A 27,310-nucleotide genomic window follows, 5' to 3' on the forward strand; every position below is an offset into this window, starting at 1 on the left:
TGTTTACAAGCGTACAAAAGCATTTCGGTGAGAAATTTCCAGAAAAAAGTTATTCGTGATGGAATTCAAGCGTGATAGTGTGATTTCTTTATATTTGGCTGGAAAACCACAAGTGGCTATCGTTAGAGTTCTCCAGCATTTAAATGTGAATAAATCTTCTGTGTCTCGTACCATCGCTTGTGGACGAAATAAAACAGCAACATCAGCAGAAATGGTTCGAAAAGTAAAAAAGCGACTTGATCGAAACCCGCGTCGCAGTGGCCGAAAAATGTCTCTTGAGCTGAACATATCGCAATATTCCATTCGGCAAATATTGAAAAATGATTACCCCGAGCCTATTTGATTACCCATTGAAATTCCAAAAAGTGCAAGAAATTACACCGCAACCGAAAGAAAGTAGACTCAAAAGAGCCAAAGAGTTGCTTTGCTTGGCCGAAAGTGGTGAACTGCACTGCCGAATTTGGTTTTCTCCGATGAGAAAACATTCGTTGTCCAGAAGTTTGTAAACAAACAAAATGATGGTGTTTACTTGCCAAAGAGGTCAGCTGAAAATGTGCACCTTCGGTTGACCACCAGAACTCAAGCTCCGGTCATGGTGATGGTGTGGGCCGCCATAACAGCCGATGGTCGCTCTCCGCACGTATTAATCGACCGTGGCATCAGAATAAATGCCGAATATTATCGCGAAAATATTCTAGAGAGTGTATTAAAGCCTTGGGCACGCAAACATTTTGGTCGCAGACCTTGGACATTCCAACAGGACTCAGCACGCGCCACCCAGGAATGGTTACAAAATGAGGTTCCTCGCTTCATTTCCAGCGCACAATGGCCACCAAAATCTCCGGATACCAATCCGTTGGACTATTGTATCTGCAGTATTTGGAAAGCAAGTTTGGCACTAAAAAAGGCTAAAGTGTAAATACCGCGGAGAAACATTCATGCAGTGTGTGACTGTTTCATTGGCCGTTTGAAGGCCATAATTCGTGCCAAAATGCGATGCTTTTTCCGACATTTTTTGCATTCATTCAATAAAATTTAAAAAGAAATGTAAAAATTATTGCGTTTGACTTTGTTGCAGTTTTTTTATCACACCCTGTATATATTGTATTACTACCCTCAAATGCATCTCATCCCAAAGGCGCTCTTAAGTCGCCTAATATTTACATGACACACAAACGTACGTACATATAGAGTGTGTCACATTGGCACATATTCTATTACGGGGCCTGTTTTATATGACCCCACCCTACCTACTTTTTGTTGGCATTCCCCTTGTGGGGATACACACAAATAATAGAATCCATAACGCACATACATGGCTAATGTTGTATGAGATTTATTATGAGTTTTATTTTCATACTATATAGTATTTTTTTGTTCTTAGGTTTGTTTTTATTGGTGGTGTTGATGAAAGGTGGTAGTGGTGTTGCTGTTGTTGTTGTCTTTACTGGAACATTATTAATTGAACATTGTCGTATAATTGAAGAGAGTTCATGGTGGTGGTGGTGTTGTTGGTAGGGTGCTAATGGTTACAGGAAACATTGTTACACACTTTATGGATTGACATGATAATGGAACGCGTAATATTTGTAGTACATATTCGATGTATGCGACACTTCACAACGTTTTGAGGAATGGGCTAAAATTGGCGCCTTACTCCTTTTTGTTTTCCATAAAACACTTAACATGCGAATAGCTAAATTACTCTGATGGTCGGTCGGTCCCATGCCATTGGAATAAATATAGGCAGGCGGCGGTATTCGATTCGATGTTGGTGGTCAGTATGAAGCACATAGAAGGCCTTTTATGTCGTTGGTAGGAAAAATGGTAAGCTTTAAAAATACTCATTGCTATTGCAGGGGGAACCTTGTGCAGCATAAATAGCTTGCCATTCTTCTTTTCCCCCACACTTTCCTTGGATGTTGTTGTAGTAGATGGTGCTCTAAAAAGTGGTGACGAAATATCGGTGAACATACAATGACAACGAAGGCGAAAACATTAACGTTTCTTGAATGATTTAAATTTTGATTTTGTGCCAAGTGTGTGAAGTATGAAGGTAATTTGACCATGACTTAATGGGTCGTCCCAAGGCTTTGTCGCATCGCATTTACTTGGCTAATTTACGCATTTGCTTGGTCTGCTCGGCCATGGCAATTTCAGCACTATCTGCCTTATTAATCATATCATCCAAACGATCCAAGTGTGAAGTCATCTTTTTGTTAATATCCAATTTGGCCTGTCGTATCTTTTCTGTTGGAATAACCGGTTCGCCTTCTTTATGTTTCATTTCGTCCAAAACTTTGGCGGCTTCATTCAAATTTGTGGCATTTGCCGTGGTGTTGCGTCTACTGGTGCCAGCCGATGAGGTGTTCGATGACGAAGCCTCAATGTCCACAGATCCGGAACGGCCAAAGATGTTGGAAAGACTGCCAGCAGCACTTTGTTTGAAACGGAAGATTTTCTGTTGTGTTGATGATAGAATGCTGTTCAACTCATCAAGTTTGCTGTTTGCACTTTGCATGGTTTCATCCTGTTCCTCCAGGGCCTGTGAAAGGAATTAACATCGATTCGGTTTTAATATATTTTCTTTGTCTTCCTATGCTTCTTACCTGAGCCTCTGCGGCCAATTGTTCTTCTTGTTCCTTTTGCAAACGTTCTGCTCGTGCCTTTTCAAATTCTTCTTGATTAGGTTTTTCAATTCCCAACAATTCAGCCCTCATACATTCGAATTCGTAGGTTCCTTCGGCCATTGTGGATTAAGCGTTTAAACCTTTACTGTTTTGGAAGTTGATGCGAATTAAAAGATAGGATATTTTTGCGTTCGTTTAGTTTTCCATTTAGGGAAAATTAACTAGAGCAAGCCAGTATGGAATGTGTGCATGTATGTTCGTGTGTGTGCTTTAATATGTTTGCCTAATGCTCGAACTGGCGCATGAGCTTTACTTTAAGAGAAATTACACCATTTCCAGGTGGAACAAAATCGAAATTAAGAAACGTATTTTTGAATCTTGATCCGTTGTGACTTGTGGAATGATAAAGAGTCCTAACAACAAACTACACAGGAAGATTTTTTGAAAGGGCAATTTTTTATTCAGTACATCTTTCATAAATCTGGATATAAGACTCTGTTAATGTTATCATTTGGGGCAGGATTTCCGTTACATGCAAGTCTTGCATTTCATACCACTGACCATTGGCTTTGTGCAGCATATGCACTCGATATGTGCCCTTATTTGGCTCGCCGTCATGGACGATGTTGGCCACTAGATTATATTTACAATTGCCAATTTTTTCACGATTTTGAATAGAGAGAATATCTCCAAAATCCACATTTCTAAAAAGAATACAAAACTGATACAAGTCATATTTAATATCTTACAAAATAACTTACCTGATGGGGAAATTCACAATGGTCGGATTCTTTTCCAAAAAGAAGGTATTTTTCGTAAAACGTTTTATGTACAAAATGATGAATTGCGGTAGGCGCGCAACTTCGAAGCGTTTTAGAAAATTATCCTTATATGTCTTATATTCCTTTTCTGTGGTGCCATTAAATTTCGACAGCAATTGATACAGATTCACTTGGGGTATAATATTCTCCCGAAATTCATCGGTAAACAGTGGTGGTGGCGGTAGATCACATGTCAAATACAAGAAATTTGTTATTTCACATTTTTCCTGATACTCCTCGGTGGCCAAAAGCAATGACTTTTGGGTATCATCCAAATCGACGGGTGGGATTTTACGGGTATAGATTTTCATTTCACCCAAAAATGTTTTATAAATTACCGAAGAGTCAACTTTCTTGGTGCCCTTTAAGGCCCGATGCAGGGTATGCAGAAACCATGATAGGAAATCAATTGGATCACCTTGTTCGGTAATTTGAAATCGCTTGTTGGACCACAGCACCACGGCTTGTAACATTTCATGGGGCGACACGTGAGCCTTAAAATTACGAGGATTCCACATTTTACGCATTAGCTCACCGAAACGTTGTACCAAATTGAATATCGAATCACCTGGAGGCCTTTTAATTTTGGCATAATGTTGTTCCCTAAGGAAATAATCCCGCAACGGGCCCACATGCGAGAGGGCATGCAAAACAACATTGCAATAGTCATTGGCCTTAATGTTATTCAAACCCACAACACCGGGTAGATACAAAGTACCATCAACGGTACGTGAATACTTGGGATCAGCTTTGTCCAAATTCTTAATATCGGCCGGTGAGAAAGTGGGATTTAAAACAAACTTGATATCATCCAGCGATGAGTCAATAATTTCATAATTATCTGGCAGGCAATAGAAACGCAGTGTCTGTAAATTCAGGAACACATGATGGGCCTCCGCTACTGAATGTGTATAGGCATGGGTATTGGTACCACGTCCCTGGAAATATTTGCCACACACCAGGCAGGCATAAACATTAATGCGGGTCAGTGATATGGAGCATAATTTTTCGAAATCAAAATCCAGCAGCGGTCTATTTATGGTGTCCAGATAGGGACAAACACGATATTTGGGATTAAAAGCTGATGGAGTTTCCAATTCTTCTGTGGAATAAAATAAGGAAAGTTTCATTTTCTAGACCCTTCGCTCCAAACAACACCTCAGTTTACTTACCATCGTCTTCATTGCCTGTATTTTCCTTATTCGATTCCTCTAATTTGGGCTTCTTTTCTACCGGTTCTTCAGTTGCTGTTGATTGTAGAGACATTTATTGTTTGGAAATCGTATAGTTGTATTAAAAAACCTACCGTTTCCAGACATTTTTATTATTTTTATTGAAACTAGATTCAGCAATAAACGTATGTTTACAATCAGTGCCTTTGGAGATGCAACAACTAACGATAACCGAGGCAAAGTGCCGGCATGCATCAACTGTTATCGTCATGATGTGTTATCGTTTCTGCACACAATTGAGTTGAAGCGTCGGGCGCTTTATTTCAATTGGGGAATAATAATCGGGGAAAGTACAAAAACTTGTGCTGATGTAATGTAAAATGAAGTGAATTTCTAACACATTCTTTGTTTTTGAGCTTGATATTCTATACAAATATATATAAAAGCAAATCTTTTTCGAAATCTCTTTCGCTAAAGAGAGGAAAAGTAGTGCATATTACATATTAACAAGCCCTTAGCCAATGTTCAACGAATATAAATATATTTTGATGTGATAATTTTTAGAAAAAGTTAAAATGTGCGTGAAGTACAAGTTATATGCGACCGATGTATTACATTTTCATACTTTATCTAATACATATAAAAATATTGGTAAGTGCAAAATTACAAGAAAATCAAATATTTATATCTAATTTTATTCGAAATCATAAATTCCAAATTCATCTCATGTTTCTGGTTGTTCGGAATATTTAGATAAAACAAGTTGTAAAGAATCGCTGACTAGTACCGCAAGTTATGATAGATAAAGGTATTAAGCTACCAGAAGAAATTTGCAGATATATATTAACTTCACAACAGATTTTTTCTTGGCAAAAATGATTATGTTTGTGAAATTTCGCTTTCTTTGAGCGTTTTGTTTTTCAAAATCTTAAACCCTATGTAAGCGCGGTGCCGGAATAAATGATCCGATCTCTACCATCTTTATAACAGATTTTGTGTTGATGGAAATATTGAGATGTGCCAAGTCTGAATGGAATCTGATGTCAATTTCGCGTTTTATGAGCTTCATCTATATTCAAAATTCCCTCTGTGTGGGAGGTACCAGAAGCAGTGCGCCGATATATCCCATCTTCACAGCAAATCTTGTGTTAATAGAAATAATGGGATGTGTGAAATTTGAAGAGAGCCGGATGCTTATTTCGGATTTTATGATCGTTTTGGTTATTCAAACTTTTGACCCTTTGTGGGGAAGGTACCTGAAGGAATGGTCCGATCTCTACCATATTTATAAAATATCTTGCGTTGATAGAAATATTGATATGTGCCAAGTCCGAATGGAGTTAATTTCGTCTTTTATGAGCTTCATTAGTATTCAGAATGTTGACCCTTTGTGTGCGAGGTACCAGAAGGAGTGGACCGATATATTCCATCTTCACACCCGACCTTGGGTTAATAAAAATATTGTGGTGTATGTAATTTCAAAACAATCGGACTATTACATCACATATTATAAGAGTTATAATTATTCAAAATGTTGTGGGGCGGTACTTGATGGAGTTGTCCGATATTGTCCATTTTCGCACCTGACCTAGCACTAATACAAATATTAGGATTTGCAGAGTTGGAACAAGATCGGATTATCTTTTCTCCTTCTGTGCAGTAAAATATCTTTTTTGAAAGTTTCGACCGTAGTAGGTTCGGTAGGTACCAAAAGGAGTGGACCGATATTGCCCATCTCCGAACTCGATCTAAGTTTGACAATAATATTACCATGTTCCAAGTTTGGAACAAATCGCACGGACATCGCTAGATCGACTCCAAATGTCCTGAAACGGATTGGGTCTAAAGAGACCTAGGGTCCCAGCTATTTCAATGAGGCACGTTTTGGCCGTATCAAATGATATATACCCTCTGTAGCCATATGGTTGAGGATATAATAACAATTATTGAATTGGATGTATTTGGTATGGCATTGTGAACTCCATTTTTAAGACATTCTGTTCTACATTTGACTGATTTCTAGTTGGAAAATTATTTTTTGAATGTTTTTATAATTTGAATATCAGACTGCTAGGAATTTCTTATATGGCCTTTGAACCCAAAAATTTGTCTGCCCATCCACCTTCATACATATAGATATGTTTTTCGAATTCCCCTTGGCAATGGTGTATGCTTCATTAGTTATACGATTTCAATTTGTTTATTCTGAAACAATAATTTACACTTCATTTTTTCCTCTTCGAATAAAAAAGAACTACTCTCTCAAAACAGTTCATATTAGTTGGTCGACTGTATCGGATGGAAATTACCTACCATTTGATCAAAGCGATATATTAAAACACTTGTTTGTTGTTTGTAGAATATAATATATATGTATGTATTTATTTGTTTATTTCTTCAAATAAAAAAAAATGATTTTAATTTTTGTTTAATACTAAAAATACGTTTTATAAGTACACTTCATATGAATACACATTCCGTATGTAATAACCAACCACAAAACGACAAATATAAAGTTTTTAAATAAAAAAAAAATATATTATATATATTTATACAGTAACGAAAAAAGAAGCCTAGAAACGGAAAAGAAAAAAGATATTAATCCTTCGTTGAAAGTGACTTTAAATCGCCAAAAAAAGCCAGCGATTCATAAATAATTTGATGATGATTACTCAACATTGATTTATTATTTACTCCAAAAAAAGATTGAATTACATAGTGACCTCGGTGAATTGAAATAAATTTTGCTCTTTTTTTAAATCTGCGAAATATGAAAATTCAAAGATCAGTTTTAACCTTGAACTTGAAATTATAAATAAACCATTTAAAAGGCTACACAAGAATTAGAAAATATTTAAAACAAGAATATCTAGAGAAAATAGTGAAATAAAACTTAAAAAAAAGAAAATCATTTACAAAACATAAAATGTGATCGATTGTTTGTGTTTTACACTAAAAAAGAAAAGAAAATAAAACGCATCATTAAAAACAAAAATATACGAAAGTTCTACTCTCTAACTATTACACGCTCGTTTTTGCATTAATCTATTTCAATATGGATTAACCGCGGCCAGGCCCACACGACCTGCTGATCGTGAGAATACCGGTTCGGCATAGCTGTGACGATAGCCTTTGGCCATACTCGATATACCCTTGCCGCCATGCTGCGCCGATGATGATGTCGGCATACCCAAACCGCTGCCGGGTGGTGAAACTTTGCCATTGGCCGGCACTGGATAATGGGACGATTCTATGCGCTGTTGTTGTTGATGATGATGATGCTGGTGGTGACTTCTTTCGGGTGTATAATCACGCCTGCTGGGATATTCACGCGAATGATCGCGTATGCGTTCCTCACGATAACGTTGTGACGGTACATCATCCCGATATTCGCCACTGTCTAAACGATTACGTGATTCCGTTCGCTTTGACGATGGATCTCGGTTTCGCCCACCACGACTACCCACCTCGAGCGGTGGTAATACCTGTTGTGATGGTTTCGATCTACCATGATCTAACCACTGATCACGGGAACGAGAGCGTGACCTAAATTCTGGTGGTGGACTATCATATAAATGTTCGTCATCACTCCAGTCATCGTAGGGTCGTTGTGTTGCATGTTCGGGTGTATGGGAAGGACCTCGTTGTCGCGATTTATATTCTTGTGGTTCTTTTTCATCGGCCAGCTCATAACCCGATGACCTTGTTGATCTTTCCATGGAACGGAACTTATCCTTGGCATCTTTGAATCGATCCTTGTTCGAAGAGCTTTCATATTCACCACGTACTGCAGCGCCAGATCTATGACCATGGCTATAGCCATTGTTATAGGCAAAATCGTGTTCCTCATCGTGATGTGAATGGGTCTTGCTGCGTTGACTTAATTTGTTCTGTAGCGGTTCCTTGGACCTGGGTACATTAATATCGGCACTGTTGTCATATGATTTGTAGCGCATGGCAGTGGATTTCATCAGCTTCTCCATACTCTCAATGTAGGGAATACTTTCCGGTTCACGATAGGGATTACGTTCTTTGCTGCGAGACAACTGTTCCCTTTCGCCACGTGAATGATGTTCTGGTTCGGGTTCGCGTTCGTGTGAACGATGTCTCAGCCTTTCCCCATCACGGCGGTCATGGGATCTTGCACCGGGACGTTCGGCAGTACGATGACTTAATTCCGAATGTTCTGGCGAATTAGATTCTCGATGATAGTTGCCATATTTTCCGGAAACTTTTGTGTTCTGTTCAAACGGCAAATCAGCAGGATCAACATAACGATGTTTGCCACCATACCTTTGGACCTCCTCGTGGGCATAGGATTTTGTGGGCAGTGGCTTGGGTTTGCTGGAATATTCAATGTATTTCTGTTTGTCGGTCAAATTCTCCTTACGATGATAGCTTGAATGGGCCACTGGTAAGGGACCATCTGCATCATCGGCGTATTCATCTAGATTTTTACTCGATTTGCTTTTGAAACGTTGCTCAGCCGATTCCACATGATTCAAATAGGCACTCTTGCGTTCTTCATGCAGCTTCGAGCGACCTTTATCCTCCAGAGCGAATTGTTGTTCACTTTGCAAAACTCGATTGATTTTCGAATCATAATTTGTGGGCCTTACAATTATGGGTTTAATTTCATCCTCCCGGCACCATGAATTAGAAGCTGGAGTTTTTGATCGATTCACCTCTCTTTCGACAATGGGCACCTTTTCCGGTTTAGTGGCTGCAGCAGTGCGTGGTGTGTATGGCTTGGCAGGCAAATCTCTTAGATAACCATCGTCCCGGGGATGGACGGCATTTTTTCGTGACAAATTCACATGATGTTGACTGATGGGAGCCGAACGTTCCATTGCAATCTGTGATGGTTTCAGGGCAATGACTGAATTATCGGCCTCATTGCTCCAGTGATCGTCATCTGCAAAGAAAAAAAGGAGGTCAATAAAAGAATGAACGGAAAGAAAAACAAAACGCATTGCCGCCTACCACTTGAACTGTTTATGTCCTGGCGCTCAGGACTGGGAGCCAAGTCAGAGCCGATGCCCGAAGAACCACGTGATGAAACCTGTTTTCCACCACCATTGCTGCCACTTCCCGCCGTTATATTCGGCGATCCTGCCGGTCTATCACTGCCAACAATAAGAGAATTACGGCATCTGCGCAGTTCTATGGCTGCCAGATTACCCTTGGATCTATGCACCGTATCATAGTCTCTGGGTGGCAATAGCAAGGGTGGACCATTACCATTGAGTTTGGCACGTAATTCCGCTGCCAAGGAATCGAATAATTCGTTGTTCTGTTGTTGCAAAGGCAGCGGTGGCTTTATGCCTGATGGCGATCGGGACATGGGCGAATTGCCATTTATGTCATCGCTGCCTTCCGATTCGCGGGTACTATTGCCCGTATCGCTGCCCATCGAAGAGAGTAGACGTTTTGGTGGTGCCTCATGCCGCGATCTGGCATGTTGTGCCGCATGATGTAGTGATGATTCCTTTTTGCTGTTCAACAAATCGTCATGACTGGAATTTTTGCCCGACGGCATGCCGGGTATTATGCCCAATCTAGGGGTTGAAAAGAGAGAATGCCGGGTGAGATGAATATTATTGAAAAATCTACTTATCTTACCTTGATTCCAATTCCTCAAAACGTTTTTGATTTTCGGGACGATTTATTAAAATCTGCAGTTGTTGATTCAGGGCCTCTGCTGTGGTTTCCGAATCACAACGATAGGCATGCACATGTAATGGACATTTGGTTATGGGGTTGTAGAGCAATAAAACGCAGGCGACTATATCATCTGTCTGAACCGAACTGGTTATGGCACTGTGTGGTATAAAATGTTTAGAAGAGCCCTAGGGGGAGAGAGAGAGAAAACAATTTATTAAAAAAAATGTAATAAAGCTCTGGATAAACTGGATATGGCTACAGAGGGAATGGTATATATCACTTGATACGACCAAAGCATGCCTCATCGAAATAACGGTTTAAGCCCCGAGGTCTCTTTTGACCAAATCCGTTTTAGGACATTTGGAGTCGATCTAGATAATATCTCTCGAGGGGAGTATCCGATTTGGTCCATACTTGGTACATTGTAATATTTTTGTCAAACTTAGATCAAGTTCGTAGATGGGTAATTTTGGTCCACTCCTTCTGGTACCTGCCCCATAAAAGGTCGAAATTTAAAAAAAAATATATCTTCTGCACAGAAACAGAAAGGATAGTCCGATTTAGCTCCAACTTTGCAAATCCTAATATTTGCATCAGTGCTAGGTCAGGTGCAAAAATGGACAATATCGGTCCACTCCATAAAGTACCTTCCCCACAAAGGGCCAAAATTTTGAATAATTATAACTTTTATAAAATGTGATGTAAGTGTCCTGCTCTCTTCATATTTCACACATCCCATTATTTGTACTAACATAAGATCTGCTATCAAGATGGGATATATTGGTCCACTCCTTTTGGTTCCTCCCCCACAAAGGGTCAAAATTTTTGACCCTTTTTTTTAGTTCTTTTCAAATTACACATATCACAATGGTTTTATTAGGCCAAGGTCTGGTGTGAAGATGGAATATATCGGTCCACGTTTTCTGGTACCTCCCCCACAAAGGGTCAAAATTTTGAATATCATTGAAGCTCATAAAACCTGAAATCTACATCCAATTCCATTCAGACTTGGTACATCGCAATATTTCCATTAACACAATATCTGTTATAAAGATGGTAAAGATCGGACCATTCCTTCTGGTACCTCCCCCACAAAGGGTCAAAGTTTTGAAAAACGAAAACAATCATAAAATCCGAAATAAGCATCCAGTTCTCTTCATATTGCACACATCCCATTATTTGTACTAACATAAGATCTGCTATCAAGATGGGATATATCGGTCCAGTCCTTCTCGTACCTCCCCCACAACGAGTCAAAATTTTGAATACTTATATCTCTCATAAAATGAAGAATCGCTTCAAATTTCATATATCCCAATATTTTTATTAACGCATGTTCTGATATGAAAATGATAGATATCGACCTACCCCTACTGGTACCTCTCCCACAAAGGTTCACGGTTGGCCATACTTATATCTCTCATAATGTGCGAAAAAAAATCGGCGATTATTTTCAAACTTGGTATATCTACATATTTTTCTCAATCAAAGATCTGGTGTGAATATTGGATATATCGACCCATCCCTTCTGGTACCTCCCTCACTAAGCGACAATTTTTTTTAATAATTATATCTCTCATAAAACGTGAAATGAGCTACCGATTTTTTCCAAATTCATCACATTCCTGTATTTTTATTTAAATAAGATCGAGTGAGAAGATTGGATATAGGGGTCCCCTCCTTCTGGTACCTCCCCTACAAAGGAATCAACGTTTTGAATAACCAAAGCGTCCGATATATGTAAATACTTGGTATATCTAAATATTTCCCTCAACCAGACATCTGATGTGAATATGGAATTTATCGGTCCATTCCTTCATGTTCCTCCCTCAAAAAAGAAAAGGGTAAAATTTTCATTAGAAATTATTTGTATAAAATGTTCTGCAGTATTAGATGAAGTGGAATACTTCGGCCCATGCACATTTCAACATTTCCAAAAATGATCACTTATCTCATATAGAGGAATGAAGTGGTCGATATGGTCCAAATCTGGCACGTTGCAATATCTATATCAGGCTCGGGAAGGTATTAACCTCCTGCGTCTCTTCATATCCTTTCTATAGAAATGTGCTATTCTGATACACTTTTTGTCAATTGTGTGTCCTGTACATACCTGTATTATTTTAATTCCTTTGTGTGATACTTGTAGGGTCACTTTAATGGGTTCCTGTGACCGTGATCTATCTATCAGATACGGCAGCACGGAATTTATGACTCGATTTCCACGTAAGCCTTTGGCTTCTTCTGCTCCCAGAAACCAGACATAGTATGAGGCCTTCTGTACATCACGACGCAATCGAAGCGCCATTTTGTTGCGATTTCTGTTAACCGAGAAATTTCGTTGTTTCCAAAATGTTTAGCTGAAAAGAAACGGAAAAGCGAAGCAATGAATATTTGTAGGTATGGAGAAGTAAAAAAAATGGTAGAAAATTTTTTAAACCTAAACTTCTTCCGGTCATCATCACATTCTTGATGAAAATCAACTTCAAATAAAACGCACCCAACCAAACCAAACCAGCCCTACGCCATGGCTATGATTTAAAATTCCGCTGCATTGTAATAGTGAAAACGTGCTCTCAAAACTTTCTCATATTACATATCGAAATCGTGAATTTGTTACGTCTGACTAAATGCCAGCGTTGTCAGAAGTAGGGTTTCGCATATCTATCCATGCACATAGCAATGGATGTATGTATGTGCATATATATTTGATTAGCTGGTTGTTAGCTTTTCATTTTCTTTCGATTTTATTGTCTATTGTCGAATCGGATATTAAAAGTGTGCCACAAACCATGGCATTGCTGTTGGCAAAACTGAACTGGAAATCGAGGTGCAGTGCCGAACTGCAGCGTCGTCGTCGTGTTATAGAAATCTTGAAATGCATTCCAAAATTTATAATTTGTGTGGAAGTTGCTATGGTTAGTGATTCTCTTGATGGTTTATTAGGGTTGAGCGGTGGGTTTGAAATTTGGAAATAAATTTGGTAGGGTTTGAATGTTTGTTTAGAAGAGTACTCTTTTTATACCCTCAGCCATATGGCTAGAGGGGGTATATATCATTTGATACGGTTAAAACGTGTCCAGCGAAATAATGGTTTTAGACCGTAGGTCTCCTTGGACCAAATCAGTTTCAGGGCATTTGGGGTCGCACGATAACTCTAGAAGGGAGTATCCGATTTGGTCCAAACTTGGTACATCGTAATATTATTGTCAAACTTACATCGAATTCGGAGATGGGCAATATCGGTGCACTCCTTCTGGTACCTCCCACACAAAAGGACCCAAATTTTAAAGAAAACATTTTGCCTCATACAAAGTGAACAAAAAATCAACAGATTTTGTTCATACATTGTAAATCCTAGTATTAACGTCATTGCTAGGTCAGATGTGAAAATGAACAATATCGGTCCACTCCATTATGTACCTCCCCCACAATGGGTCGAAATTTTGAATAATTACAACTATTATAAGATGGAAAATAATTGCCTAACTGTCTTCAAATTTCGCACAACCCAATATTTCTACCGACACAAGATCTGGTGTGAAGACGGAATATATCGGACCACTCCATGTAGTACCTCCCCCACAAAGGGTCAAAACTTGGATTAATAATAACCCTTATAAAATGTGAAATAACAGTCCGATTCTTTTAATACTTCGCACATCCCAATATTTCTACAAACACAATATCTGGTGTAAAGACGGAATATATCGGACCACTCCATCTAGTACCTTCCCACAAAGGGGTCGAAATTTGGAATAATTATAACTCTTATAAAATGTGAAATAAGAGTCTGATTCCCTTAAAATGTCGCACATCTCAATATTTTTACCAACACAAGAACTGGTGTAAAGATGGAATATGTCGTAACACGCCTCCTGGTACCTCCCCCACAATGGGTCACAATTTTTAATGTTTATATCTCTCATAAAATGCGAAATAAACATCAGAATCTCCTTAAATGTCACATATCTCAATATTTTGACTAATATAATTTACGTTGTCGAGATCGTATGTATCGGCCCATTCCTTGTGGTACCTCCCCTACAAAGAGTCAAAATTTTGAATAGCCATAAAGTTCGTAAAACGCGGAATGAACATCCGATTATTTTCAAACTCGGCACATCTCTATATTTCTATCAACATAAGATCTGGTGTGAATATGGAATATGTCGGACCACTCCTTCTGGTACCTACTTCACAACGGGTCAAAATTTTGAATAATTTTATCTCTCATATACGAAGACGTGGACCTGTATGAGAAATTCTCTGTCACAAGATGTAGTATCCATTACGAACTTAAAATACGAAATTTGAAACAATTTCATTGGATAATGTCGCTAAAATCATCAAAATATCGAATATTGGAAGGTGTATGGGGGATATACGAAGATGTGGACCTGCACAGACAATTTTCTGTCATGGGCTGTAGTATCCATTACGAAGTTCAAATACCAAATTTGAAACAATTCCGGTTAATAATGTCGCTAAAATCATGAAAATACCGAATATAGGAAGGCACCCTTACATGGGGGCTATAAGAAGACGTGGAGCTATATGAGCAATTTTCTGTCATTAGAAATAGAACCAATTGCGAACTTCAAATACGAAAATTAAAACAATTCTGGGGGATAATGTCCCCAAAATACAAAATACCGAATGTAGGGAGGTACCCTTATATGGGTGCTATACGAAGACGTGGACCAGTATATTCAAGTTTCTGTCATACGATGTAGAACCCAAAAATATATTCCTTAAAAAATCCACGTTTATTGCTCGGATGGTTTTTTGCAAATATTCTTTAAAAAATCCACGTCTATTGCTTGGATGGTCCTTGAAAAGGATTCTTTAAAAATCCACGTTTATTGCTCGGATGGTCCTTGAAAATATTCTTTAAAAAATCCACGTCTATTGCTTGGATGGTCCTTGAAAAATATTCTTTAAAAAATCCAAGTTTATTGATCGGATAGTCCTTGAAAATATTCTTAAAAAAATCCACGTCTATTGATTGGATGGTCCTTAAAAAATGTTCTTAAAAAAAATCCACGTTTATTGCTCGGATGGTCCTTGAAAAATATTTTTTAAAAAATCCACGTTTATTGCTCGGATGGTCTCTGAAAAAGATTCTTTAAAAAATCCACGTTTATTGCTCGGATGGTCTCTGAAAAAGATTCTTTAAAAAATCCACGTTTAGTGCTCGGATGGTCCTTGAAAAATATTTAAAAAAAATTCCACGTCTATTGCTTGGATGGTCCTTGAAAAATATTCTTTAAAAATCCGTGTTTATTGCTTGGATGGTCCTTGAAAGATAATCTTTAAAAAATCCACGTGTATTGCTTGGATGTTTGTTGGTAAATATTCTTTAAAAAATCCACGTCTATTGCTTGGATGGTCCTTGAAAAATATTCTTTAAAAAATCCGTGTTTATTGCTTGGATGGTCCTTGAAAGATAATCTTTAAAAAATCCACGTCTATTGCTTGGATGGTCCTTGAAAAATATTCTTTAAAAAATCCACGTTTATTGCTTGGATGGTCCTTGAAAAATATTCTTTAAAAAATCTACGCCTATTGCTTGGATGGTCCTTGAAAAATATTCTTTAAAAAATTCACGTTTATTGCTTGGATGGTCCTTGAAAAATATTCTTTAAAAAATCCACGTTTATTGCTTGGATGGTCCTTGAAAAATATTCTTTAAAAAATCTACGCCTATTGCTTGGATGGTCCTTGAAAAATATTCTTTAAAAAGTCCACGTCTATTGCTTGGATGGTCCTTGAAAAATATTCTTTAAAAAATCCACGTCTATTGCTTGGATGGTCCTTGAAAAATATTCTTTAAAAAATCCACGTCTATTGCTCGGATGGTCCTTGAAAAATATTCTTTAAAAAATCCACGTTTCTTCCTCGGATGGTTTTTGGCAAATATTCTTTAAAAAATCCACGTTTCTTCCTCGGATGGTTTTTGGCAAATATTCTTTAAAAAATCCACGTTTATTGCTCGGATGGTTCTTGAAAAATATTCTTTAAAAAATCCACGTCTATTGATTGGATGGTCCTTGAAAAATATTCTTTAAAAATCCACGTTTATTGCTCGGTTGGTCCTTGAAAAATATTTTTTAAAAAATCCACGTTTATTGCTCGGATGGTCTCTGAAAAAGATTCTTTAAAAAATCCACGTTTATTGCTTGGATGGTTTTTGGCAAATATTCCTTAAAAAATCCACGTTTATTGCTCGGTTGGTCCTCGAAAAATATTCTTTAAAAAATCCACGTTTATTGCTTGGATGGTCCTCGAAAAATATTCTTTAAAAAATCCACGTCTATTGCTTGGATGGTCCTTGAAATATATTCTTTAAAAAATCCACGTCTATTGCTTGGATGGTCCTTGAAAAATATTCTTTAAAAAATCCACGTCTATTGCTTGTATGGTCCTTGAAATATATTCTTTAAAAAATACACGTCTATTGCTTGGATGGTCCTTGAAAAATATTCTTTAAAAAATCCACGTCCATTGCTTGGATGGTCCTTGAAAAATATTCTTTAAAAAATCCACGTATATTGCTTGGATGGTCCTTGAAAAATATTCTTTAAAAAATCCACGTTTATTGCTCGGTTGGTCCTAGAAAAATATTTTTTAAAAAATCCACGTTTATTGCTCGGTTGGTCCTAGAAAAATATTTTTAAAAAATCCACGTCCATTGCTTGTATGGTCCTTGAAAAATATTCTTTAAAAAATCCACGTTTATTGCTCGGTTGGTCCTTGAAAAATATTTTTTAAAAAATCCACGTTTATTGCTCGGTTGGTCCTAGAAAAATATTTTTAAAAAATCCACGTTTATTGCTCGGTTGGTCCTAGAAAAATATTTTTTAAAAAATCCACGTTTATTGCTCGGTTGGTCCTAGAAAAATATTTTTTAAAAAATCCACGTTTATTGCTCGGTTGGTCCTTGAAAAATATTTTTTAAAAAATCCACTTTTATTGCTTGGATGGTCCTTGAAAAATATTCTTTAAAAAATCCACGTTTATTGCTTGGATGGTCCTTGAAAAATATTCTTTAAAAAATCCACGTTTATTGCTTGGATGGTCCTTGAAAAATATTCTTTAAAAAATCCACGTTTATTGCTTGGATGGTCCTTGCAAAATATTCTCTAAAAAATCCACGTCTATTGCTTGGATGGTCCTCGAAAAATATTCTTTAAAAAATCCACGTCTATTGCTTGGATGGTCCTCGAAAAATATTCTTTAAAAAATCCACGTTTATTGCTTGGATGGTTGTTGACAAATATTCTGTAAAAAATCCAAGTTTATTGCTCGGAGGGTCTAGAAAAATATTCTTTGAAAAATCCACGTTTATTGCTCGGATGGTCCTTGAAAAAAAATCTTTAAAAAATCCACGTTTATTTCTCGAATGGTCCTTGAAAAATATTCTTTAAAAATCTCGTTATACTGTAGACATCCTATAGGGTCCAATAATTTCAGCAGTCCCCAATGTACATTGCACCCAGGAAAACAACAACAAATTACATTCATATATTTATGTGCACTTTAAAATGCGATTTCGTTCTTGATAACATTTTGTGGAGACATTTAACGTCATCGCTGGTTACTGTTGTTTTTGTGGTTTGAAACACACACACATTTCAAGTAGCGAAGGTGGTTGTGAACTCTACATGGTCGCTCTTAGCTGGAGTAGTAACAATCAATTTGGTTAAATCTTTTGCGGTTAAATGTTTAGATCCAAATTACCATTTTACACATGCGCACTGACACAATTCCGACGACGTAACCAAGTAACATACTTTGTTTTGTCTGTTTACACATACTAACACACACATACACAAACATAGCACTACAGCTGACATTTTGGGGCACTTCCAGTGTTGTTGTTGAAAAGGTTGTTTTCTAAGAAACAAAATATTCGTGGACTAAAAAAAAAAACACATAGCGACCGACATAGTTGTTGCTGGTGTTAAGAAACTCTTTTAAATGTTTATATGCTCATGAATTAAAAACACCCACCCACCCATTTCATAGCTTACCCCCTACCACACAATTTAACGTTGGCTTTAATGCGATCACTTAAAATTAACTGTAAAGAAGAAATTTAAACATTTTTTCTTTTTCATTTATCCGTCATGGCTTAAACATACCTGCATACACACACACACATTCGAAATATTTTAAAACATTTTATTAATTGCCAGCCATAAGAGTGCCTCGAAAACGTAAACTTAAGTTGATACGCAATGTAATATTCGAACGGTATTCAAACTTCCTCCAAAAAAAAAAAGCAAATTCGTATTTTCTTAGAGTTGAGAAAAAAAGTTATTAAATGTATTTTGTTAATGGGGCCTAGAAAATGTATTCTTCTTAATTATATTATTTTTGGATGGAAAAGCCTGAATAAGAAAAAAATATTACGGAATTATTGGTCGATTAAGTTGACAATTTTTAGATGCGGAGCAGATATTGTTATGATTCTAATTCCACTTCCTGGAAAAGATTGCCAACTACCAATAAATCCACAAAAAGTTTGCCATTTTCTACCATAGGCTGTAGTACCCATTAGGAACCTTAAATACAAAATTGGATGCAATTCCGGTGAATAATGTCGCTAAAATCATCAAAATACCGAAAAATGCGGGTGGGGTGTGGTACCGATAGGGTACCGGGGCCCATGCGAAGATGTGGGCCTGCATAAGCCATTTTCTGTACTAGGTTGTAGTAGAACACATTGGGAACTTCAAATACGAAATTTTAACCAATTACGGTGGATAATGTCGCTAATTTAATCAAAATACCGAATATAGGGAGGTACTTTTATATGGGGGCTATCCGACGACGTGGACCGATGTATGAACAATTTTCTGTTATCAAATGTAGAACCCATTAGGCACATTAAATACCAAATATGAAATAATTCCGGTGAATAACGTCGCTAAAACCATCAGAATACCGAATATCGGGAGGTACCGTTATATGGGGGCTAGACGAAGACGTAGACTTGCACGGACAATTTTCATAGGCTGTAGTATCCATTATGAACTTCAAATGCCAAATTTGAAACATTTTCGGTGAAAAATGTCGCTTAAATCACCAAAATGCCGAATTTAGGGAGGTATCGTTTTATGGGGGCTATACGAAGACGTGGACTTGCACAGACAATTTTCTGTCTTAGGTTGTAGTATTCATTATGAACTTCAAATACCAAATTTGAAACCATTCCGGTGAATAATGTCGCTAAAATCGTCAAAGTACCGAATATCGGAAGGTGTCGTTATATATGGGGACTATACGAAGGTGTGGACCTACACGGATAATTTTCTGTCGTAGGCTGTATTATCCATTATGAACTTCAAATACCCAATTTGAAACATTTCCGGTGAATAATGTCGCTAAAATCATCAGAATACCGAATTTCGGGAGGTATCGTAATAGGGGGGCTATGCGAAGACGTGGACCAGCATAGACAATTTTCTGTCATAGGCTGTAGTACCCTCTAAAAATCTTAAATACGAAATTTGGCACAATTCGGGTGTATAATATCGCTAAAATCATCAAAATACCGAATATAGGGAGGTTTTATATGGGGGCTATCCGAAGACGTTGACCTGCACGGACAATTTTCTGTCATAGGCTGTAGTATCCATTATGAACTTCAAATGCCAAATTTGAAACATTTTCGGTTAAAAATGTCGCTTAAATCACCAAAATGCCGAATTTAGGGGGGTATCGTTATATGTGCGCTATACGAAGACGTGGACCTGCATAGGCAATTATTGGTCGTACTCATTTTGAACTTAAGCCACTCGTCCGACAGCTGTTAAAATTATTCCAATGACAGCTCATTATATTGTTTACAAGCGTGCACAAGCAGGCTCGTGAGCTGAACATATCGCAATATTCTATTCGAAAAATATTCAAAAAATGAGCTCGGGGTAAAGCTCGTTGAAATTCCAAAAAGTGCAAGGACTTACACTGCAACAGAAAGAAAATAGACTCAAAAGAGCCAAAGAGTTATTTCGCTTGGCCGAAAGTGGTGAACTGCACTACTGTATTTGGTTTTCTCCGATGAGAAAACATTCGTTGTCCTGCAGTTTGCAAACAAACAAAATTATCGATCGTGTTTACTTGGCAAAGAGGTCAGCTGAAAATCTGCACCTTCGGTTGGCCACCAGAATTCAAGCGCCGGGAATGGTGATGGTGTGGACCGCCGTAACAGCCGCTCTCCATTCGTATTAATTGACCGTGGAATCAGAATATATGCCGAATATTATCGCATATTATATTCTGGAGCGTGTATTAAGCCTTGGGCACGCAAATATTTTGGCCGCAGACCTGGGACATTCCAACAGGACTCAGCACAATTGCACTCAACACGCGCCACCCAAGAACGGTTACAAAATAAGGTTCGTCGCTTCATTTTCAGCGCACAATGGCCACCAAAATCTCCGGATACCAATCCGTGGGACTATTGTATCTGAAGCATTTTGGAAAGCAAGGTTGGCACTAAAAAATACCAAAGTGTAAATCACCTCAAACAAGTGCTTCGCAGGGAATAGCGCAGAGCAACATTCGGGTAGCGTGTGACGGTTTCATTGGCCGTTTGAAGGCCATAATTCGTGCCCAAGGTGACCGATTCGAACAAATCTAAACTTATTTTAAAATTTGATGCTATTTCCGACATTTTTTGCTTTCATTCAATAAAATTTAAAAAAAGTAAAAATTATGGCTTTTGACTTTGTTGCCCTTTTTTTCTCACACTGTGTATGTGAGCTATAGCTATATCTGAACCGATTTTCACCAAATTTGAAGTACTTGCTTCTAGACTGAATTCAGTCATATGTGCCTAAATCTACTTTATTTGTGCTGACATTTATCATTAAATGCAGAATACACCTGAAATCGGATAAAGATATGTATGGGGGGCTATATCCAAATCTGAACCGAACTTCATCAACATTTGGCAGAGGGGTTTCTGAGCTGCATTCGATATCTTTTCCCGAATAACATTGTTATGGAGTTCATATTACGACTGTGGGGGATTAAAAAAAAAAACAAATCGATTGAACATTACATACATGGGGCTATAGCTAAATCTGAAACGAAACTGAAATTTTCTCCAAATTAGACATACTTGCTTCCAATCTCAATATGATTGCATGTGCCAAATTCCATCATATTCGGACGATTATTGCACATATGGCTTATAATAAAATTGGAATCGGTCTGAGATATATATGGGGGCTATATCCAAATTTGGACCGATTATTCCCGAAAGGGCTCGTCCTTGGGTCAATCAAATGATTTGTGGAAAATCTCATCTAAATCGGACTTGTAATTTGGTCACAAAATTCATGGAGAGACAGACGTACGGACGGACGAACTGACAGATGGATATGCATAAATAGACTCAGATTTGTGATTTTATGCAGATCATCAAAAGGAACTATGGGTCTATCTCGTTTTCTTCTCCATGTGACCAATAAATGCACATAATACCCTGACCAGAGTATGTTCTGCCACCAAAGCTAGAATCCATTACGTACTATAAATACGAAATTTTAGAAAATGACGTCACAAAAAGCCGATGGTACCGGTACCATTTGGCAGAGGCAGAACCCGTACTAATTTGAAACAATTCCGTCGAAAAATGGGGCTAAAATGATCAAAATATTGGCCCTACAGGGATATATAGATCATCCCTGATATTAGTCACCTGTTTTTTTTTTTTTTTTCTCAAATCAAAGTTTCTTTGTTATTTTTTCAGGGTCTCCGCTCTGCTCTCTTTACTCTCCAAGAAAAAAAAATGAGAAGATATTAGTTTCGTCCAAATAATATGCATGATATTCAAGGGGTTTACGAAAAAAAAAAACATCGCGATAAGATAACGATATAAACAATCACAGGCACACACACACGGGTATCGAAATATCTTCAGCACTGGAAAGAGTATCAATCGAATTCTAACGAACAAATGTTGGGTGCCCCGTCAACCCATTAGTGTTACTGCAGCTGTCCAACGAAATGGACGAATCTGATTTTTCAGTTTTCAAAAAATCAAGCAAAAAGAAACATGACAAAGCCGATGCAACAACCTGCAACAACACGACCGCCGCACACACTGCGGATGATCTAATACCGGAGTTTGAGAAAAATGTCATTGTCTCAATACCCACCGATGAGGATGAATATCGCGTGGATAATCCCCATATCGGAATTGCCTTGATTTTCAATCACAAAGAAGTCAAGGGTGAAAAGCAGCGAGCCGGCACTGAAAAAGATCGTGATGATATGCAGGCGACCCTCTTGAAATTCGGATTTGATGTTCGAGTCTATAATGATTTGACCTTTGCGGAAGTTACTGAAACCTTAAAAGCAAGTAAGTTACGATTTTAATTTATAATTAATTTTATTAAAAAAAAAAAAAAACACCGTGTTCTTTTTCTGTGTCTTTGTGTGTGTGTGTGAAGAAATTATCGATTTATAGAAGTATTCTGGCCTAACGTCCCTCCACCTGAATTTGAAACACATATTAGTTCTTATCGCAGTGCTTTACTCGTCGGTCGTTCTGTACACTCATAATTATGTTGTTTGAAAACAAAGTCATTTATTTCAGGGTACTCGGGAGGTTGGGTTTCTTATCTACCGATATCAATATGTATATTATTTGGGCTAATAGCAAAGTGTGGCATGGAAATGGTATCTTGCAATTGTCACCTAATTTTCGTTTTCTTGGAATATAATTCCGAATGTTTGAAGTGATTTTTTGTTTTTGAATATAAAATAATAAAAGAGAAACTGTCCTATAAATCATGTTTTCAGTTCACCTGATGAAATTCAAAATTCCATTGGCAAATACATATATCAAATATATCCTCATAAAATAGGTTAACCTGGCAAAAAGTTTTGATGTAAAAAAGATATATGCATTAGAAGTGGTAAGAGACAGTCTCGTTTTGCCAAATCAATAGTAAAATAACATTGAGAGAGAGAGAGAGAGAGAGAGAGAATGCATTGATACTTTTCCGTTAGGTGCATTTGACAACAGCTCATTGTGAAATTGTGTATTCCTTAAGGTGCTATCAGACGGCACATGTTTTATATAAGTAGTCATGGTAAAATCATTACAAGGTAGGTCAGAATGATTAAAAAAAAAAAAAAAAACGAAGTTAAAAATTATCAGTCGGTTTTGCCAACAGATGTATACCCCCAGCCAATGTTTGATTATTTAAATATATTTTGACTTGTGTTATGATTTATCAAATTGTTGACCCTCTACGGAGTAGTTACCAAAGGAATGGACGAATATTTTCCATTTCGTATCGGACCTAAATAAATATGATATACGGGGTGAGATGAAAAAACTGCAACCCACTTCAGACTGCTGTCATTTCTAAGCCACCCGTCCGAAAGTTGTTAAAGATATACCAGTGACAGATTATTATATTGTTTACAAGCGTACAAAAGCATTTTGGTGAGAATTTTCCAGAAAAAAAAAGTTATTCGTGATGGAATTTAAGCGTGATTTTTTATATTCGGCTGGAAAACCGCAAGTGGCTTTCGTTAGAGCACTCCAGCATTTAAATGTGAATAAATATTTTGTGTCTCGTACCATCGCTCGTTACCGTGATACTGGTAGCGTAGCCCGACATCAAGGAAGTGGACGGTAGAAAACAGCAACATCAGCAGAGATGGTTCGAAAAGTCATGAAGCGACTTGATCGAAACCCGCGTCGCAGTGGCCGAAAAATGGCTTGGGAGCTAAAAATATCGCAATATTTCGTTCCGCAAATATTGAAAAATGTACTCGGGATAAAGCCATCAAAATTCCAAAAAGTGCAAGAACTTACACCGCAACTGAAAGAAAAAAGACCAAAAATGGCTATAAAGTTGCTTCGCTTGACCGACAGTGGTTTTCTCCGATGAGAAAACATTCGTTGTCCAGCAGTTTGTAAACAAACAAAATAATCGTGTTTACTTGCCAAAGAGGTCAGCTGAAAATATGCGCCTTCGGTTGGCCACCAGAACTCAAGCGCCGGCCATGGTATGGGCCACCATAACTATCGTGGCATCAGAATAAATGCCGAATATTATCGCGAAAATATTCTGGAGGGTTTATTAAAGCCTTGGGCACGCAAACATTTTGGCGGCAGACCTTGGACATTCCAACAGGACTCAGCACCATCGCGCTCAGCACGCGCCACCCAAGAATGGTTACAAAATGAGGATCCTCGCTTCATTTCCAGCGCACAATGGCCCCCAAAGTCACCGGATACCAATCCGTTGGACTATTGTGTCTGGATTATTTTGGAAAGCAAGGTTGGCACTACAAAATTCCAAACTGTCGATCACCTCAAGCAAGCGCTTCGCCGGGAATGGGCCAAAATACCGCAGAGCAACATTCGGCCAGCATGTGACGGCTTCATTGGTCGTTTGAAGGCCATAGTTCGTGCCAAAGGTGAACAATTCGAACAAATCTAAACTAATTCGAAAATTTGATGCCATTTCCGACATTTTTTGCTTTCATTCAATAAATTAAAAAAAATGTAAAAATTATGGCTTTTGACTTTCTTGCGGTTTTTTTATCTCACCCTGTATATTGAAAAAATTGGGGGAAGCCATCAGGTTACCAAATATAGGTTGGCGCTGCTATACGGGACCTATACCAAAATGTAAAGAATTAAATTCACGGATACGTCTATCTTCATGTCCAGGTTCATACTTTAAAAAGGCGAAAAAAGAGCACAACCTTTGGGTTCAATTGTTGATTCGATTCTCTATCCTGCTCGAAGGACCAATTGTACAAAGGCAAGAAAGGAACACAACCTTATGCTTCGATTGTTGACTCGATTCTGATTTTTATTTGAAAATATTATCCTTAAGTACTGCTAAAATATAATATAACTTAACCTAATCGCAGCCACACAATTGTTCTTATCTATTATTAGATTTAAAGGTCTTGACAGCCGCATCGATATCTGTGTGTATGGGTTATGACCTACATAATGCGGAGTTATAGGGTCGTTAATGTTATTTTCTATCCAGATTGCCATCTTCTGCTAGATATCGATATTTTCAGGGAGTGTTTGCTTTAAAATTGTCCGCAATATGTGTAGCACAGCCATATAACTCTATAGGCTAAGTTGTTTTTAATTAATATTTCTTACAGCATCCAAAGAAGATCACAGTCAAAATGATTGCCTGGTGGTTGTGGTAATGTCGCACGGTCTGGAGGGCAAAGTATATGCTCGTGATATGGCATATCCGGTGGAACGTTTGTGGAATCCATTTTTGGGTCAAAACTGTAAATCATTGATTGATAAACCCAAGCTCTTCTTTATTCAGGTAAGATAAACATCAAATCCCCTAATTTCCCTCGAAAATAAACTCTACTGCATTTCTCTATAACCTAGGCTTGCCGAGGAGAGAATTTGGAGAAGCCTGTTACCTATACACGATTTGCTCCCATGTCACGGGCATTGGATGCCACACCAGCCAAACCCCAACCGGTAACCTATGCCATACCAAATACAGCGGATATCTTGGTTATGTATTCAACGTTTGAAAGTAAATAGAGGATTTGCATTTTATCCAAAAGCTATGCTAATTCCATGCTGTTGTTATTTTTCAGAATACTATTCCTTCCGCAATGTGGAGAACGGTTCATGGTTCATACAGACTTTCTGTGAGGTATTTAATCACGCTGCCGCAACTACTGCTCTCTCCGAAAAAGGCGCTGAATTGCTGCGTCTTTTAACCGCTATCAATCGATTGGTGGCCTACGATTATCAGTCAAATGCCAAGGTGGAAGCCCTGAATCAAATGAAGGAAATGCCAAATTTTATGTCAACTCTGACGAAAACTTTCTATTTGCATGTCAAGAAACCCAAGCCATGATACAAAGAAGGGGACGAGGAGTATTAACTGTCCAACGGAATGAGTCATTTAGAGCAAAATTAAATTAAAATTGTGATTAGAACAAAAAAATAACGAAAAAGAAAAAAAAAACGTACAATTGAAGTCCAAACACTTTGTATTTAGTGATATGACAATATAATAAGTTGACCGCGAGCATAGGGGTCTTATGAATAAAAATATAATTCCGACATACGTTTTCGTTTATCTGTTTAAATGTTGAGTTAGTGAACCAATATTAATCAACTAAATACTTTACAATAAAGTGGTGTTGTAGAAGCTAACCCATTATTGGTAATTCCTAAACTTTAGCCTGCTATCTAGCCTTTCATATTAGGTGTGTACCACAGTAACCGAAGAGGTAGGTATGGAGGCAATCTTACTGGTCTTCCACAACTTACTGATACTTTATTTCATATGCAAACGCCCAGTTAAACATGTGCCGCCTGATAGCACCTTTAACATGTAATCGATATAAGGGAATTGTGAACTTCCCTAATATCGATTACATGTTAAAGGTGCCATCAGACGGCATATGTTTAACCGGGCGTTTGCATATAAAATAAAGGATTCATCGTTAACTTCATCTAATGCAGATAAAAATATTGGAATGGGAAAAATGGCAAGAAAATCGAACATTTATATCCAATTTTATGCGAAATCATAAATTCCATTTTCATCTTAGGTTTCTGGTTGAGAGAGATATTTAGACATAACAAGTTGTTAAGAATCGGTGACTTATTTAGCGATTGAGGTACCAGAAGGGGTTCGCAGATATATATCATCTTTACAACAGATCTTGTGTTAGCAAAAGTGTGTGTATGTGTGACATTTGAAGAGAGTTCAATGCTTATTTCGCTTTCCTTGAGCGTTTTGTTTTCCAAAATCTTAATCCTATGTGGGGGAGGTACTAATAGAAATGATCCGATCTCTACCATCTTTATGACAGATCTTGTGTTGATGAAAATATTGATATGTACCAAGTCTGAATACAATCGGAGGTTAATCTCGCGTTTTATAAACTCCTTGGGTATTCAAAATTTTGACCCTTTGTGGGGGAGGTACCAAAAGAAATGGTTCGATCTCTATCATCTTCATGACAGATCTTG

At 37.7% G+C, this 27,310-nt stretch overlaps 4 protein-coding genes across 5 annotated transcripts in view; 1 reads left to right on the plus strand and 3 right to left on the minus strand.

The window, feature by feature from the left end:
* Positions 1-1,320: 1,320 nt before the first annotated feature.
* LOC101897757 (LTXXQ motif family protein) lies at positions 1,321-2,894 on the minus strand. Its single transcript, XM_005185373.4, has 2 exons — positions 2,610-2,894; positions 1,321-2,545 (listed from the first exon to the last, which is right to left on the minus strand). The coding sequence occupies exons 1-2, from the start codon at positions 2,748-2,750 to the stop codon at positions 2,108-2,110; spliced, it is 579 nt and encodes a 192-aa protein (XP_005185430.1). The 5' UTR covers positions 2,751-2,894; the 3' UTR covers positions 1,321-2,107.
* A 144-nt stretch (positions 2,895-3,038) lies between these two features.
* On the minus strand, positions 3,039-4,859 carry LOC131802174 (U4/U6.U5 tri-snRNP-associated protein 2-like). 2 transcript variants are annotated; one of them, XM_059121766.1, is made up of 4 exons: positions 4,758-4,859; positions 4,624-4,698; positions 3,392-4,550; positions 3,039-3,334 (listed from the first exon to the last, which is right to left on the minus strand). In XM_059121766.1, exons 1-4 carry the CDS (start codon positions 4,768-4,770, stop codon positions 3,088-3,090), a joined length of 1,494 nt encoding a protein of 497 aa, XP_058977749.1. In that variant the 5' UTR covers positions 4,771-4,859; the 3' UTR covers positions 3,039-3,087. The 2 variants fall into 2 exon arrangements, with proteins under 2 accessions (XP_058977749.1, XP_058977748.1); XM_059121765.1 differs by having other exon boundaries at positions 3,041-3,334; positions 3,392-4,553; positions 4,758-4,858.
* A 2,140-nt stretch (positions 4,860-6,999) lies between these two features.
* Positions 7,000-27,310, minus strand: part of LOC101896533 (uncharacterized) — a 101,435-nt gene continuing 81,124 nt past the window's right edge. The window contains exons 3-6 of the mRNA XM_059121767.1: positions 12,401-12,647; positions 10,246-10,472; positions 9,607-10,181; positions 7,000-9,538 (exon numbers count right to left, since the gene is read on the minus strand). Of these exons, the coding sequence (XP_058977750.1) occupies positions 7,674-9,538; positions 9,607-10,181; positions 10,246-10,472; positions 12,401-12,595 (2,862 nt within the window). The 5' untranslated portion in view covers positions 12,596-12,647 and the 3' untranslated portion in view covers positions 7,000-7,673. The remainder of the gene's footprint in view (positions 9,539-9,606; positions 10,182-10,245; positions 10,473-12,400; positions 12,648-27,310) is intronic.
* LOC131802175 (caspase-3-like) lies at positions 22,174-26,198 on the plus strand. The gene is made up of 4 exons (XM_059121768.1): positions 22,174-22,666; positions 25,456-25,631; positions 25,700-25,853; positions 25,918-26,198. Exons 1-4 carry the CDS (start codon positions 22,312-22,314, stop codon positions 26,181-26,183), a joined length of 951 nt encoding a protein of 316 aa, XP_058977751.1. The 5' UTR covers positions 22,174-22,311; the 3' UTR covers positions 26,184-26,198.

Source organism: Musca domestica, unplaced genomic scaffold (genome assembly GCF_030504385.1).
Source record: "Musca domestica strain aabys unplaced genomic scaffold, Musca_domestica.polishedcontigs.V.1.1 2, whole genome shotgun sequence".
In the NCBI taxonomy this organism is placed as follows: Eukaryota; Metazoa; Arthropoda; class Insecta; order Diptera; family Muscidae; genus Musca; species Musca domestica.